Source organism: Triticum dicoccoides, chromosome 6A (assembly GCF_002162155.2).
Source record: "Triticum dicoccoides isolate Atlit2015 ecotype Zavitan chromosome 6A, WEW_v2.0, whole genome shotgun sequence".
In the NCBI taxonomy this organism is placed as follows: domain Eukaryota; kingdom Viridiplantae; phylum Streptophyta; class Magnoliopsida; order Poales; family Poaceae; genus Triticum; species Triticum dicoccoides.
The window spans coordinates 22,454,877-22,468,082 of record NC_041390.1 but is presented as its reverse complement, the minus strand read 5'-3'; the positions used below and the strand labels follow the sequence as shown (position 1 = coordinate 22,468,082).

The following is a 13,206-nucleotide window of genomic DNA, read 5'->3' as shown; positions in this document are numbered from 1 at the left end:
ATACGTCTATTGTGGCGTTTTGGTCACTAGCAACCTCCCCAGGCCACGTAGGCATCCAACGTGGCAATCTGATGTGGCACAAGATTCAGCCCAGTCCAACTCGATTTTCTACATGGGCCTAGCCCAACAATTCAGCCTTTTTACTATATATTTTCTCTATTAATTTTCTCTAGCTACATGGGCCTGGCCCAACAATTTGGCCTTTTTATTTCATGGATCATGGCCTTTTTGTGATCTATTTCGTTTTTGGGCCTAAGCCTTTTTATTTACTTGGCCATCGCCTTTTGTTCATTGTTTGATTTGTGGCCTTTTTAGGGCCCAAATAGTATATGTTTCATTTCCGACATATCAACAATAAAGTATCAACAATAAAGTAACCAGTATTTTGGTCCAGAGAGCCCCAATCACACAAATTTTCATAAATGGCGACCAAAATGAGTATATTATATATATTACAATCATGCCATAGTTCACATCATCCAGGAATTTAGAACAACTACAAAAGTGCTGCTATGAAATACTATAACAGCCATTCACATCATCTAGGAACATATAATTAGCTACAAAGATGAAGTGTTCCCTTTTTCCAACTTCTTGAGCCTGGAGCTCCTGTAAAAGACAGGAAACGATCATTTTCATGGCTGTGAATTCAGAATGAAAGCAATATCCTCAAACATACAACAGCTAGGAAAAGAGTATTGAACAGAATAATAAACAAATACACAAGCAGCTAGGGGTCGATCCTAATGCATGAGGGCACGGATAACAGTAGCAACCATGAGTAAATATTAGCAAATATTATATTGGTGGAAAAAAGTAAATACCAGCAAGCTCTAAGAAGACTCCAAGAAATTGATGGCTCACAATACAATCATGCTTTTGACAACAAATACTACTAGAATTAAGGTGCATAACATATTCTAAGCAGTGTTAACATCATGACAGTAACAATTAACAGTAGCAGCTAGCAGGACATCAATCAAGCACAACAAAAGTACAACACCACACTTGGGATCTCGGAGCAAGAAAAAGATCATGTTGCTTAGGAGCTACCACAAATGATACTGATCAAGGGCAAAAACAAGTTGGACCAAATCGATTTCCTAAAATACTAGGACAAAAAAACAGATGGAATTTGTGTTGTCCCTGCAAGTGCCATAAACCTGCAACAGCAACAATAGCAGCTTCTTCCTAGCGACATTTTCCCGGGCCAGGTATCTATCAATGATGTTGATAGTAAGGAATAAAATTTCACCCAGTAGCTCAAACTTATAGTGGACCTGCATTGGGTGAGTTCGCCAGGTCAGGTCAGACACACAACTCTGTACTAGATAACTTGACTGGGGTTCCAAGCAAATAATTACCTCGGTCCTTCTGTAGAAGCTGTAAATTCCATCCACATATTCAACAACCGCAAGGGAGTTGCCGAAGTCGCAGCTGTCGATGTCATGCATTTCCTCCTCTTCGGTGTCCTCCATGTGGATCTCCTTCAGCTCCTTCATCTCATTGGCCAATTGGTGCCTGCCAAAATAAATTCAAATCCTTGAGTTGACAGTTACCTATTTTGCTCAGATTCTTGGTTCAAACAAGGTAAGGTAAAATAATCTGAATAATGCAGAAGATGGAAAATCTACAGATAACCCAATTGAACCTACATTGATATCATTCCATATATAAAAGAGAGCACCTAGTCCAGTTAGATAAGATATACTACTACTTGCCTAAATCTGCTAGAACTATATTAAACCTACATTAATGATATGCCATATAGTACAAGATTTGGTAGGAGTATGCTCAAATCTCTGAAGATTTGTGCTATGTGCCAATTTGCACCCGAATGTCATGGACTGGAACAATCTATACCACTGTGGATGTTGTTTTCCACTATATATCTCCAACAATAACACTAGTATCAAACTTGAAAAGAAATGCTTGACTAGCTAGCTAGTTTCTGAAAAGACAAGGCATTAAGAGGTATCATCATTCTTTTAATAACTTGCATTGCAACATTCATGATCAATAGCTATGTACAAATGCAAGAAAATCTACACGAATTGCCCTGCTCTCTTAAATATTTTCTTCAAGTGGTTTCTTTACAGCAGGGTATATGTTGCAGTTGACAAAAGAAGATGTATTTGCAGTTGCCTGCCACTCTGGAATGTCGATGTGCTGCCTGACCTTCTCAATGTCAGCCACCAAGTCCCAGGTGGTGTTCTCCTCTAGACAAAGCATGGGAAGTGCTCTTCCAGCGCCTTTCTGCAATCAAACACAAGCGGATTAAGCACCGTGATCTCCTAGGAACACCGGTGAACAGACACACAAGGGGATCAAAACGAAAACAACCTGGTCGAACAACACGATCATGTAGAACTCCGGATCGAAGAACCCACAGTTGTCGGGCGAAGTGCCATCCCAGGACCCCCGTGGAGGAAGACGACAGGCTGCAGACAGAACAAAGTCGGTATTACTAAAGGAAGAATTGCAGGTGTGCAACTGGTAAATGTCATAAAGCCTTCAGGTGCTAATCATAGTCCCATCTCCCACTCCTTGTTACTTACTACACGAAGTACCCATAGTCCAAGAGAACAATTCACCTGGTGCTAATCATGGTCTAATACTGGGATACACACAAACTAGTGTCCTCATGTGCGCTCTAAATTTAAAAATTATGCCCTAAATGTAAAAATCTGGGAGGTGCAGAGGAGGAACGGCGCTGTGTTTCATTCTTCTCTGAAGAAAAAAAGAGTGTTGTGCCATCCGATGTGATACACCCTCGGATTGCAACTCCATGAACCCTCGCCTAATCCGACGGCCCTGCTCGAAACCCTAGCCACGGCCGAAAAAAAATGTAACGAAGAAGCTCCGGGGAGCCGACGCGGCGGCGGGCGAACCCTAGAATGGAATGGGAGGTGGGGAGAGAGGGGGAAGGGAAGGGGAGGGGAACCTTGGCCTCATAGAGGGGCGGGCCGTGGTAGGCGAGCACCTCCTCGCCCTCCTTGAAGGAGACCGCAGAGCCCTTCGCCTTGTCCTTCCCTCCGCCGCCGCCACTGCTCGTGGTCGTGGTCGTGTTGGAGCTGCCCACATGGCACCCGCGCCGGCACACAGGCCAAGGGATGGAGGGAGGAAGGCGTGGTCGTGGGAGGGAGGGAGGAAGGCGCTGGATCGAATCGAGGCATGCCCGCGCCGGCACGCACGCACGCCGGATCGAGACTAGTGGATACGAGGGATGAAGGCGAGGGGAGGGGGATGGCGGAGACAAGGTCGGCGGTGGGTGGGGGCGGCGGTGGTGGGTGGGGATGGCGGCGAGGGAGAGGAAGGCGTGGTAGCCTCGATCAGATCTGGAGAAGGAAAGGATGGGTGGGTAGGTGGGTTAGGGTTTTGGTCTTTCAGGACAATATCCACCGTTGGATGGGCGCGTGATGGATGGCTCAGATCATGTCCAACTTGGTGATCCGCGTGGATGTGGTTCCTCGCTTCTCATTGGTTGGCTGGCTCGCGCTCAAGTATCCAAAATTTGGACCCAAATCTCTGATTTTTTTAAATGCCTACAAATCAGTGTTGCAAAATTTAACCACACCATTTTCCAAAAGGCGGTTGTTAGGCGCCGGTCAATCGGTCTAAATTTGGGTCGCTCGCCTGGCGCCCCTACGATGTTTTCGTATGTAACCATTTGATTCACCCCCGAAGTTATATTTTCTTTCCTATCTTGCTCGTTCTTATTAGATAGAACACATCGTTGACCCTCCCGCTGTTGCGCCGTCACGCACAAGCGCAGTCTGGCGCCTCACAGTCGGCATCACCCTGATGTTCTCTAGTTGTAGCATTCGCCAGTTCTAGCACCTCCCTGAGGCTGCTCACCGCCGGGATGAAGCATCCTGAATCAACAGTTCTAGCAATCCATATTGTCGGTTCCAGCAAATTACTTCACCACTTCCAAAGCCTCCCTCGCAAATTTCTCACTACCAAGGATGCAACATGCCAAATTCATTTTCTATTTTTCGAGTGACCAAAATAAGTTTTTTGTGTGAATGACCTACCATATATTTGTTGTAAAATTGCACCAAATCAGTTTTCTAAAATACTAGGACATGTTTAATGCACAATTGACACAATGGTTGGGTGTAAAAAGCCTTGATTCACCTCTGGTGAAAAAGACAAATTTCCGCTGATTCAGCTGGAAGCGGGTCAAATTTGAACTGTAGCTGCCTCGTAGTTTGCTCTTTATTTTTTCCGAAAATCATTTCTAGGTACATAAGTATCTATTTAATCATAGAAACACCAAAAAAATTCCAAGATTCAACCACTAGCTAGGAACGGTCAAGCCCGCCGTTTTGACCGCATTTTGAAACGGGCATAAAAAATTCAAAAAAATTCAAAAAATTGGAAAACCTTCGCATTGCGTCATTATATGTGACCAAGTTACCAGGAAAAATAATAAACTTGTAATACGGCAATTATTTTAAAAAAGTGTTCTCGGAAACAAGCTATCTAGTGTGAAGATTCATGGCTTTCAAGCCAAATGATCAATCTTATGGCCACATTCATGGCATAGTTTGTTCAAATGATCTCATATTGTGCACAATGGTGGATCTTGGAATTCTAAACAATGTTGCCTAAGGGGGTTTTCATTTTCTTTGCACGGAAAATACATTTTCCATTTTCCGAGTGCCCGAAATGAGTTTTTTTGTGAAGGACCTACCATATATTTGTTGCAAAATTGGACCAAATCGATTTTCTAAAATACTAGGACATATTTAATGCACAACTGACAAAATGGTTGGGTGTAAAAAGTTTTGATCCTCCTCTCGTGAAAAAGACAAATTTCCGTCGATTCAGCAAGAAGCGGGTCAAATTTGAACTGCAGCTGCCTCATAGTTTGCTATTTATTTTTCCAAAAATTATTTCTAGTTACATAAGTACCTATTTAATCAGAGAAACACCAAAAAAAATCCCAAGATTCAACCACTAGCTAGGAACGGTCATTCTCGCCGTTTTGACCGCATTTTGAAACGGGCATAAAAAAAATCAAAAAATTGGGAAACCTTCGCATTGTGTCATTATTTGTGGCCAAGTTCCCAGGAAAAATAACAAACTTGTAATATGGCAATTATTTTAAAAAAGTGTTCTCGGAAATGAGCTATCACATGTGGAGATCAATGGCTTTCAAGCCAAATGATCAATCTTATGGCCACATTCATGGCATAGTTTGTTCAAATAATCTCATATTGTGCACAAGCGTGCATATTGTAATGGCAAACAATGTTGCCTAAGGAAGTTTTCATTTTCGTTGGACGAAAAAACCATTTTCCATTTTTTGAGTGCCCGAAAGGAGGTTTTTTTGTGAAGGAACTAACAAATAATTGTTGCAAAATTGGACCAAATCATTTTTATAAAATACTAGGCCATATTTAATGCACAATTGACAAAATGGTTGGGTGTAAAAAAAATTGATCCACCTCTCGTGAAAAAGACAAATTTCCGCCGATTCAGTTGGAAGCGGGTCAAATTTGAACTGCAGCTGCCTTATAGTTTGCTATTTATTTTTTCCAAAAATCATTTCTAGTTACATAAGGACCTATTTAATCATAAATACATGGTTTGGTAGCGATACGTCGAGGTTTGGGCGGTGGCCGAGGGCCCCAACTCTAGAGCGCGTAAACTCGCATGCCCGTCGCGTGGTCACCGCGTGACCATAATGTTGCCATGTGTTCTGGGCGGCCTAGGCATGTCTAGTGGGTTGGACACTCTCCAGGTTGGTGCTAGGAAGAAAATTACAACATAAGATTCTCATGAGGAGACCGATCGATGCTCAAACATGAATTAGCGGCCAAGTGTTTGATTAGCGGTACGGGAAATGCACATGGCCAATGGGCGTGAGTTTTGGCTGAGGATGATAATCTACTAGGGAGAATGTCTTCACAAATTTTTAGCTCAAAAGGAGGATCCTAGGTGGTACTTGCTTTGCAAAGTACCACACTGGACAAAAATATGAATGTTGAAGCTGGGCTCAAAATAATGAATGGAGTGAGCTGAAATTTTGTGGAGGATGGTTATTTGGGCATAGGAAAGCATTGTAGAAAATTTATACCATTTGGACATGCCAAAGTAGTACTTCCTTCACAATGCTCTTCTATGGACAAAAACTTGGGAAAACTAGTGAGAGAGATTGGATGAATGAAATGAGCTCAAAATTGGTGTAGGTAAGTTACTTAGGTATGGTCATGTTCTGGTAAATTTTCAGATCATTTGGGTAAGCCTAGCTAGTACTTACTTCACAAAGCTTCTCTCGAGGTAGAAACTTTGGAAATTTCCCGAGAAATATTTACTAGGAAAATTGAGTTGAATATTATCATGTGGCAATGATTTAGGTATGGAAGAGTTCCCAAAAAGTTTGAGGGTAATAGGAGGGGTCTATATAACACTTGCTTTGCAACGTGCCAATTTGGCCATAAAATATAAATTGAACCTGGGCTCACATAGATGATTTGACTGAGCTGCAATTTGGAGGAGGGTGATAATTTGGGCATATGAAGGAAGTGTATATATTTCATGTCATTTAGAGATATAAAAAAGGTACTTCCTTCACAATGCTTCTAGGTGGACAAAAACTTTGGAAATTTTCCGAGGAAGATTTGCTAGGCAAATGGAGCTGAATTTTGTCATGCGGCAATGATTTGGATAGGAAAGAGTGCCCAAAAATACCGAGGGCAATCAAGAATATATAAATAGCACTTCCTTCATAAAGTGTTGTTGTGAACAGAATAGGAAAATGAATATTGTTGAATTAGTTTTGAACTAGGCAAGGAAGGATTTTTACATATTTGATGAAGATATGCCTCAAAGAATTTATGAGATTTTTTGGGGAATTTTGGGAATGATAGAAATATAGGTTGCTTCACAACCTAGGGCAAAAACTGCCACATGAACATGACACATAGGCAAAACTGATGAGATGGCGCCTAGTCATCACAACCCACCACAATCTACAAGGCTATGACCATTTATATTGGTCATTAACAACTAGAAATAAGGCAGCGGACTAGCACTGTTTGCTTTGTGACCATTTCATGTAAGGAAATTACGACCTTTCTGACCAAAATGTCGCAATGGTTTCGGGTTTGGAGCCCCCTGAACAGCTTTTGACCAATTGGTCTAAAATGGTCATAAATTTATGACTAATTCTTCAAGGGTCACTGACAGAAGGTCATAAGTTGACATATTTCTTGTAGTGGACACCGTAGTGCCTCCATCGTCCGATCTGGAACACCAGATCCTAGGGTTTCCCCCAAAGCAGCACGAGTGGGTCAACAGTAGTTACACGATGATGCCTCCATCAAAGTAACGGCGTAGAACGCCGCCATCGCCTACCAACGGCTCGGTTTTCACCAACAACCATGTCTCCCTAACTCGCAGCCGGGACTAGATGATGGATCTCGAGATCCGATCACCAAGCCTCTGGCCGACCATCTCTGACAAAGAAGATGACCACCACCATTGGCCAGCGAGACGACGCGAGATGAAGTAGGGCGCTGCCAGCGTGCGTCCTGGCCAGCACCACCGGCGCTCGGCCCGTCCCGGACCACGCTTCATGGTCGAGGGCAACGGCAAGCGCTGCCACGACAAGGACGCAGACTGGAAGCCCAGATCCGGCCCACCCGCGTGCCGCCACGTGGCCACCACCAAGCGCCGTTCAGGGGCAGCCCCGCCGCAGTGAGGGACGCCGCCCCACGGGCAGCAGGCGCCAGCCACCGGCGGAACACCACCGCGCGCCACCGGCCGCCGCAAGATCTGCGCGAGAACGACGAGGACGCCCCGCCGCCACCTTCCCTGGGGACCACGCGGGCTTCGCCGGTGTCCCCTCCGGCAGCGGCGAAGCGGGGGAGGGGCGACTAGCGGCGCGGTTAGGGTTTCCCCCGTGCGCCAGAGGCGACGCGCGGGGGACGCGAGTTAAACATTTAAATCCCTAACAACACATACTAATTACCTAAGACCACCCCCCTTTCCAAATCTATGTTCATATTATACAATTGTCCCCCAGAGACTCTTTTTCTGGCCTCCATGTCCAGCCATGTCATTTCCGCACTAACTCCACGTTCAGCCACATCATCCCCCACTAACTATTCGCCTTGCATCCATGACCAAATGGTGTTTACAGCTTTGATCGAGATGTTTACCACATTCCATAGATTAGTGGTTGGTTGGAACATGCATGAAACAATTGGTGCCCTATTCTGTTTTACTTTCTTAGAATAATTTTGACATTTGTCTACTACAAAACAGAGGCTTTTTGCAATTATATATTAATCCATCGATAACAACCGATGATTTTTTCATCTTTGAAATAAAGTTGTTGTGACTAACAAATCTAATGTAAACATTGCACTCTATAAAGTTCAAAATTAATATGAATTGCTGGGAGTTGCTTTGTCATTTTGTTTCTCCAAAAAAATATGTTGACAGCTACAAACCTTCTCTTAATCTCTAGTACTTTGTTACTATATATGTTCATAAGTAGATAATTTCCAAGCAAGCATATGTTCACAATTTTACCTTTGACTCATATACTCTATATACATATATGTCTAGAAAATTGGTCTAGTGAAATTGTGAAAATAACATCACTAGATTTGTCATCAAAAATACTTTACTAATTTAATAATCATATATTTTCTTGACTAACATATTCACGGGAAAAGTAATGGTCACAATTTAATGTTGGATATTCTATCCATGTCTAGCTACAATCTATTTACAAACAGAAACAGATGGAGTAATTCTCAAACTTTTTCTACTTATTTCTCCCAAAATATACGAAAAGACTAGCTATAGTGGTTGAACGGTAAATAGTAGGTAAAGAGGAATAGGATAATTAAGTTAAAAGAGTTGACGTTTATGATATGAGATGGAAGTTAGTGGTTAATTAGAGGATAGACATGAAAAATGATGTAGTTTGGTCATGCCATGTAAATCCTGGCCAACAACCGATCTAAACATATATACCTTGTCTTTAGTTGAACTTTCTGCAGTATCAACCTTGTTCAGTTCATCAACAATCTCTACTATAGTAGGTCGTTTCTCATGATCGACCTCCACACACCTCAGCGCTATTTCAAGACATGTGCTAAGCTGCTCTGATATATATGACGACATTGTTTCCCGCAGTTGTTTCCCCCAGTTTTCATGTACCTGGAAAGTTGAAACAATGGTGAAAGGTGGCACCGAAAGCAAGGCACAACATGATAAAATTTGTGAAAAAGGATTTGTGTTCATAATACAAAATATCTTCCATACATGCTCAATAAATTCTTGCGAAGACATATGCGCACATTTGGAGTAGCCCTCATCTCCTGCCATTATCCGCATGATTACAACACCCAAACTGAATACGTCATACTTCGATGTGATTTCATATCTCTCAATATATTATGGTGGCATGTATCCGCTGCATGGTACATATATAATATAATTATTTCTATAATGTATTTTTTAAAAGTTGATAATTTAACATGAGGTATCAACTTACGGTGTTCCTATAATTTTAATCGTGATATATGTTTGTACTGAAGGGAAGAGTCTTGACAAACCAAAATCTCCAATTTGGGGGACCATGTTCTGGTCTAATAATATGTTTGCAGGTTTCAAGTCAAGATGGTAAATAGGATCTCTGGATCCATTATGAAGGTAATTTAAACCCTCACAAACTCTCTTAATAATTTTGAAACGTGTTTGCCAATCGAGTCCACATGATTCGTCTGTAGGAGTAAACATGCTGTTAGACATAAATATAGTGATTTCTAGAAGGTTAGGGATCAATTATTTTTGGAAGCAAAATAAAATCATGGCATGATCCGCAGAGCAGAGTCATACCAGAGATATGCTTGTCAAGGCTTCCGCCATGCAAATATTCAAAGCAGAGAACTCTTTCTTCCACAAGGGCAAAAATATATTAATCATCATATTTAATGCGTTGATGTCCTAGATTATAGCAATAGCCAACCAACCGGATAATATTTGGATGTTGGGCCCTCATAAGATTATTAAACTCATTCCTAAATTGCGTGTCGTCAAGTCCCGGCATGTGAGGCTGGTCATAGTGAGGAGTAAGTTAAACTAGTAACATACATATGTTACTAGTCTATGTTACTACCTTCATAGTGGGTGGTGTCATAGGTGTGATAACATAGATGTCCTCATTTATTGCTTTGTAGAGCCATTTTGCATTGGAAAGCGCTATGTGATAGAAACATATTATGTTACTCTATTAGGCTAGTCATAGTGGGGGTAACTTAGGTAGTAACTTAACACACCCCAAGACAATTTTGCTTATGTGGCAAGTATTTAATGAGGAGAGAGGTGTTTGGAGTAACATAATATGTTACCGTAATATAGCGCTTCCCGAGGTAAAATGAGTCTATAAGGCAATAAATGAAACAATCTATGATACTACTACTAAGATACTTTGCACTATAGAGGTAGTAACTTAGACTAGTGTTATATGCATGACACTAGTATAAGGCTGGTCGTAATGGTAGTATCATAGGTAGTATCATGCATGCCAACTAGGCAATTTTGATGATGTGGCATAGCACTAAATGAAGAAAGAGAGGGTGGAGTATCATATCATGGTACCGTATCATAATAAATGTTATGCTACTTTGTGTCATGCATGGCAATAAATAGAGTACTACATGATACTAATATATGATACTATGCATTAGAGAAGTAGTATCATACACTAGTATCATATGCATGATACTAGTATATGATACTCCCCATACAACCAGCCTAAGTTACTCCCCACTATCACCAGCCTTAGCCTTTCTCCTTATTAATTACTTGCCACATCATCTTTTTTGCTTATGTGGCATCTATGTTACTCTTTAAGTTACTTCCACTATGACCAGCCTGATGAAGCTTTTTGAGAGCAATCTCTTCCCCATTTTCCAATACTCCCTGTTAAGAAATTAGATGGTGTCATGCTGTTATGTACAGTAGTATCATACGAAATTAAAAGATCCAAGTAATAATCATATGGGTATACCTTGTAAACTACTCCATACCCACCACGACCAATGATGTGCTCCTCAGAAAACCTATCGGTAATTTGTTCCAAGAATTCGAGTGTAAACTCCCTTGTGGTCGCGCTTGTGTGTTTGAAATTGCTCTCTATTGCATCCTATATCTCCTGCTAGGATTGGCTAGCTTGGGCGTTTCACCTCTCTGATAACATGGACAACACATTTCACAAGTTAAGGGGGGAAATATGAGTTGAGAAAAATAAATACATTTAGCATAAATACAAATTCTTTGCAGAGCGTCAGAAACCCTTGTCGGACGGTATCTTCCTCCTTCCCCGCCGCCTGCCCAGGCGACGGCGACGGTTGGCGGAGCTGCGGTTGGCTACAGGCAGCGGCTTGTGGAGGCGGCTGGTGAGGGAGTTGGGCGTGGATCTGCGGACGTCGCCGGCAGCCCCGACGGCGGCGAGCTCGTGGATTTCAGAAGCCCCACCGTTTGGAGTTGGATTGGTATTTGGGGATTCAGAGTTTCTTGGTCAAAGGCATCACGCCTGGACAAGTACACAAATGTGTGCGCGGAACTGTATAGTTTGGATAGAGAAAAGGACCCGATCTAACGGAAAAAGGTGTGACGTTGTTATTATATTTCGGTTTTGTAAATCTCATGTGCCTGATTTTTTTTCTTGCGTTGGTCAATTTTTGCTTTGCATGAGGCCAAAGATGGCGGCAAAGCGTGTGCGGCAGTGACGAGTGTGCCGTTCCTCATGTGTCATGTCTACCACGCCGAGGCCAAGCCAAGACCTCGGTAGAGCCGAAAATGACGCTGTGAGTGGCAGCGCCCCTGGTGGAGGCGAGAAAAAAGCTTCACCAAGGGTTGGCGGAGTGAAGGGTCATCGGGGTTCCTGCAGTTCGAAGGGTTAAGAGGGGATGGCCGGGGTGATGACTAGCAATGACGGTAGGGGTGATCGGGTGAGGTTGAGGAAAGGGCGGGGCAGCTAGGCGGTGCTCGGTAGCACCCGCCAGCCTTAAGATGGCAATGGGGCCCCGAAACCCGCGTCCCCGTGGGTTTTTACCCTATTAGGGGACGGGGATGGACGTCTTTTCATCCCCGCGGGGCTGTTGTTGGGCACATTAAACAACCCGACACGTTTCATGGGTTTGCACCCATTTCGATAGTCCTCGAACCCGAAACCCGACAAACCCGGCAAAATACATTTTTTCACCAAGCTTGAGCGTGTTTTGATCTTCTCTAGGACTTGGCACTTTGATTTGGCTTTGGAAGCTTTGAAGATAGTCTTTTGGAGTCTTGGAGATGTGAAAAATGCTATGATGATTTCTACTTTAAAGTGATTTGTGAACTATGAATTCTATTTCAAAACTTATGTATTGGACTATTTCGTCTCATTTGTGCTTTTTATTTGTGAACCAAGAATTATATTTTAGAACTTATGTAATTGGACATCTTGTTTAACCATGTATGGCTGAAATATGCTCCTGTTTGTTGCTGAAATTTGATTATCTATGTTGCTGAAATGTGGTATCGTTTTGTTCTCGAAATATTATTCTTTGTTGGTTCTATGTTTCCTTATATATGTCGATTTCCCCGCAGGTTCCCCGTGGGTTTAGGGGACGGGCGAAAAACTAGCCCCGCGCACGGTGACGGGGACGGGGACGGGTTTAGGATTTTCTCGTGGGGATGGGTTTGGAAAGGCAAACCCCGATGGGTTTCATCCCCGTTGCCATCTTGACGCCAGCCGCACGTGCTGGAGGCCAGCGGTTAGGGCGAGCTAGGCAGGAAGCGTGAGTGAGGAATAAGATGAACAGTGATGATACATCAGATGACCTGATGAACCTGATAAAATGTTACTGACACAAAAAAAGCCAAATACCTAACAAGTAAACACTTTCATTTTTATTTATTTTTTGAAGAATGCTGTTATGATATTAGCCTTGTTGATGGCCGAAGATAAAAATAAATATAGGGAGCACCTATGTGTCAAGTGCTTTTTTTCCGTTCCGCTGATTTTTGAAACTTGGATTTGAATTTTCAATCTAACAACTCAGTTTCTTCCACCACTAGCACAAACCCAAAACCAAAGCTCCCCAAATCAACCAGCCAAGATCCTCACTCCCCCTCGGGCTAAGACGCCGCGTTGAGCCACGTCGTTCCCACCTCTAGAGAGGTCCAGCC

General features: G+C 42.7%; 1 protein-coding gene and 1 pseudogene across 2 annotated transcripts; both read right to left on the bottom strand.

The window, feature by feature from the left end:
• Positions 1–434: 434 nt before the first annotated feature.
• LOC119314932 (cyclin-B2-2-like) lies at positions 435–3,037 on the bottom strand. 2 transcript variants are annotated; one of them, XR_005152508.1, is made up of 4 exons: positions 2,945–3,037; positions 2,179–2,441; positions 1,365–1,521; positions 435–1,280 (listed from the first exon to the last, which is right to left on the bottom strand). XR_005152508.1 is itself a non-coding variant. In XM_037589614.1 (2 exons), the coding sequence occupies exons 1-2, from the start codon at positions 1,500–1,502 to the stop codon at positions 1,104–1,106; spliced, it is 315 nt and encodes a 104-aa protein (XP_037445511.1). In that variant the 5' UTR covers positions 1,503–1,546; the 3' UTR covers positions 435–1,103. The 2 variants fall into 2 exon arrangements, 1 of the variants encoding a protein (XP_037445511.1); XM_037589614.1 differs by lacking the exons at positions 2,179–2,441; positions 2,945–3,037 and having other exon boundaries at positions 1,365–1,546.
• Positions 3,038–8,724: 5,687 nt separating this feature from the next.
• On the bottom strand, positions 8,725–12,169 carry LOC119315526 (annotated as a pseudogene).
• Between the last annotated feature and the right edge of the window lie 1,037 nt (positions 12,170–13,206).

Excerpts from the sequence above, each read along its gene's own strand:
- LOC119314932 (XM_037589614.1), bottom strand. The coding sequence starts at position 1,502 with ATGAAGGAGCTGAAGGAGATCCACATGGAGGACACCGAAGAGGAGGAA. Across the intron at positions 1,281-1,364 it reads GCTTCTACAGAAGGACCGAG|GTCCACTATAAGTTTGAGCT; the intron begins GTAATTATTTGC and ends CACCCAATGCAG.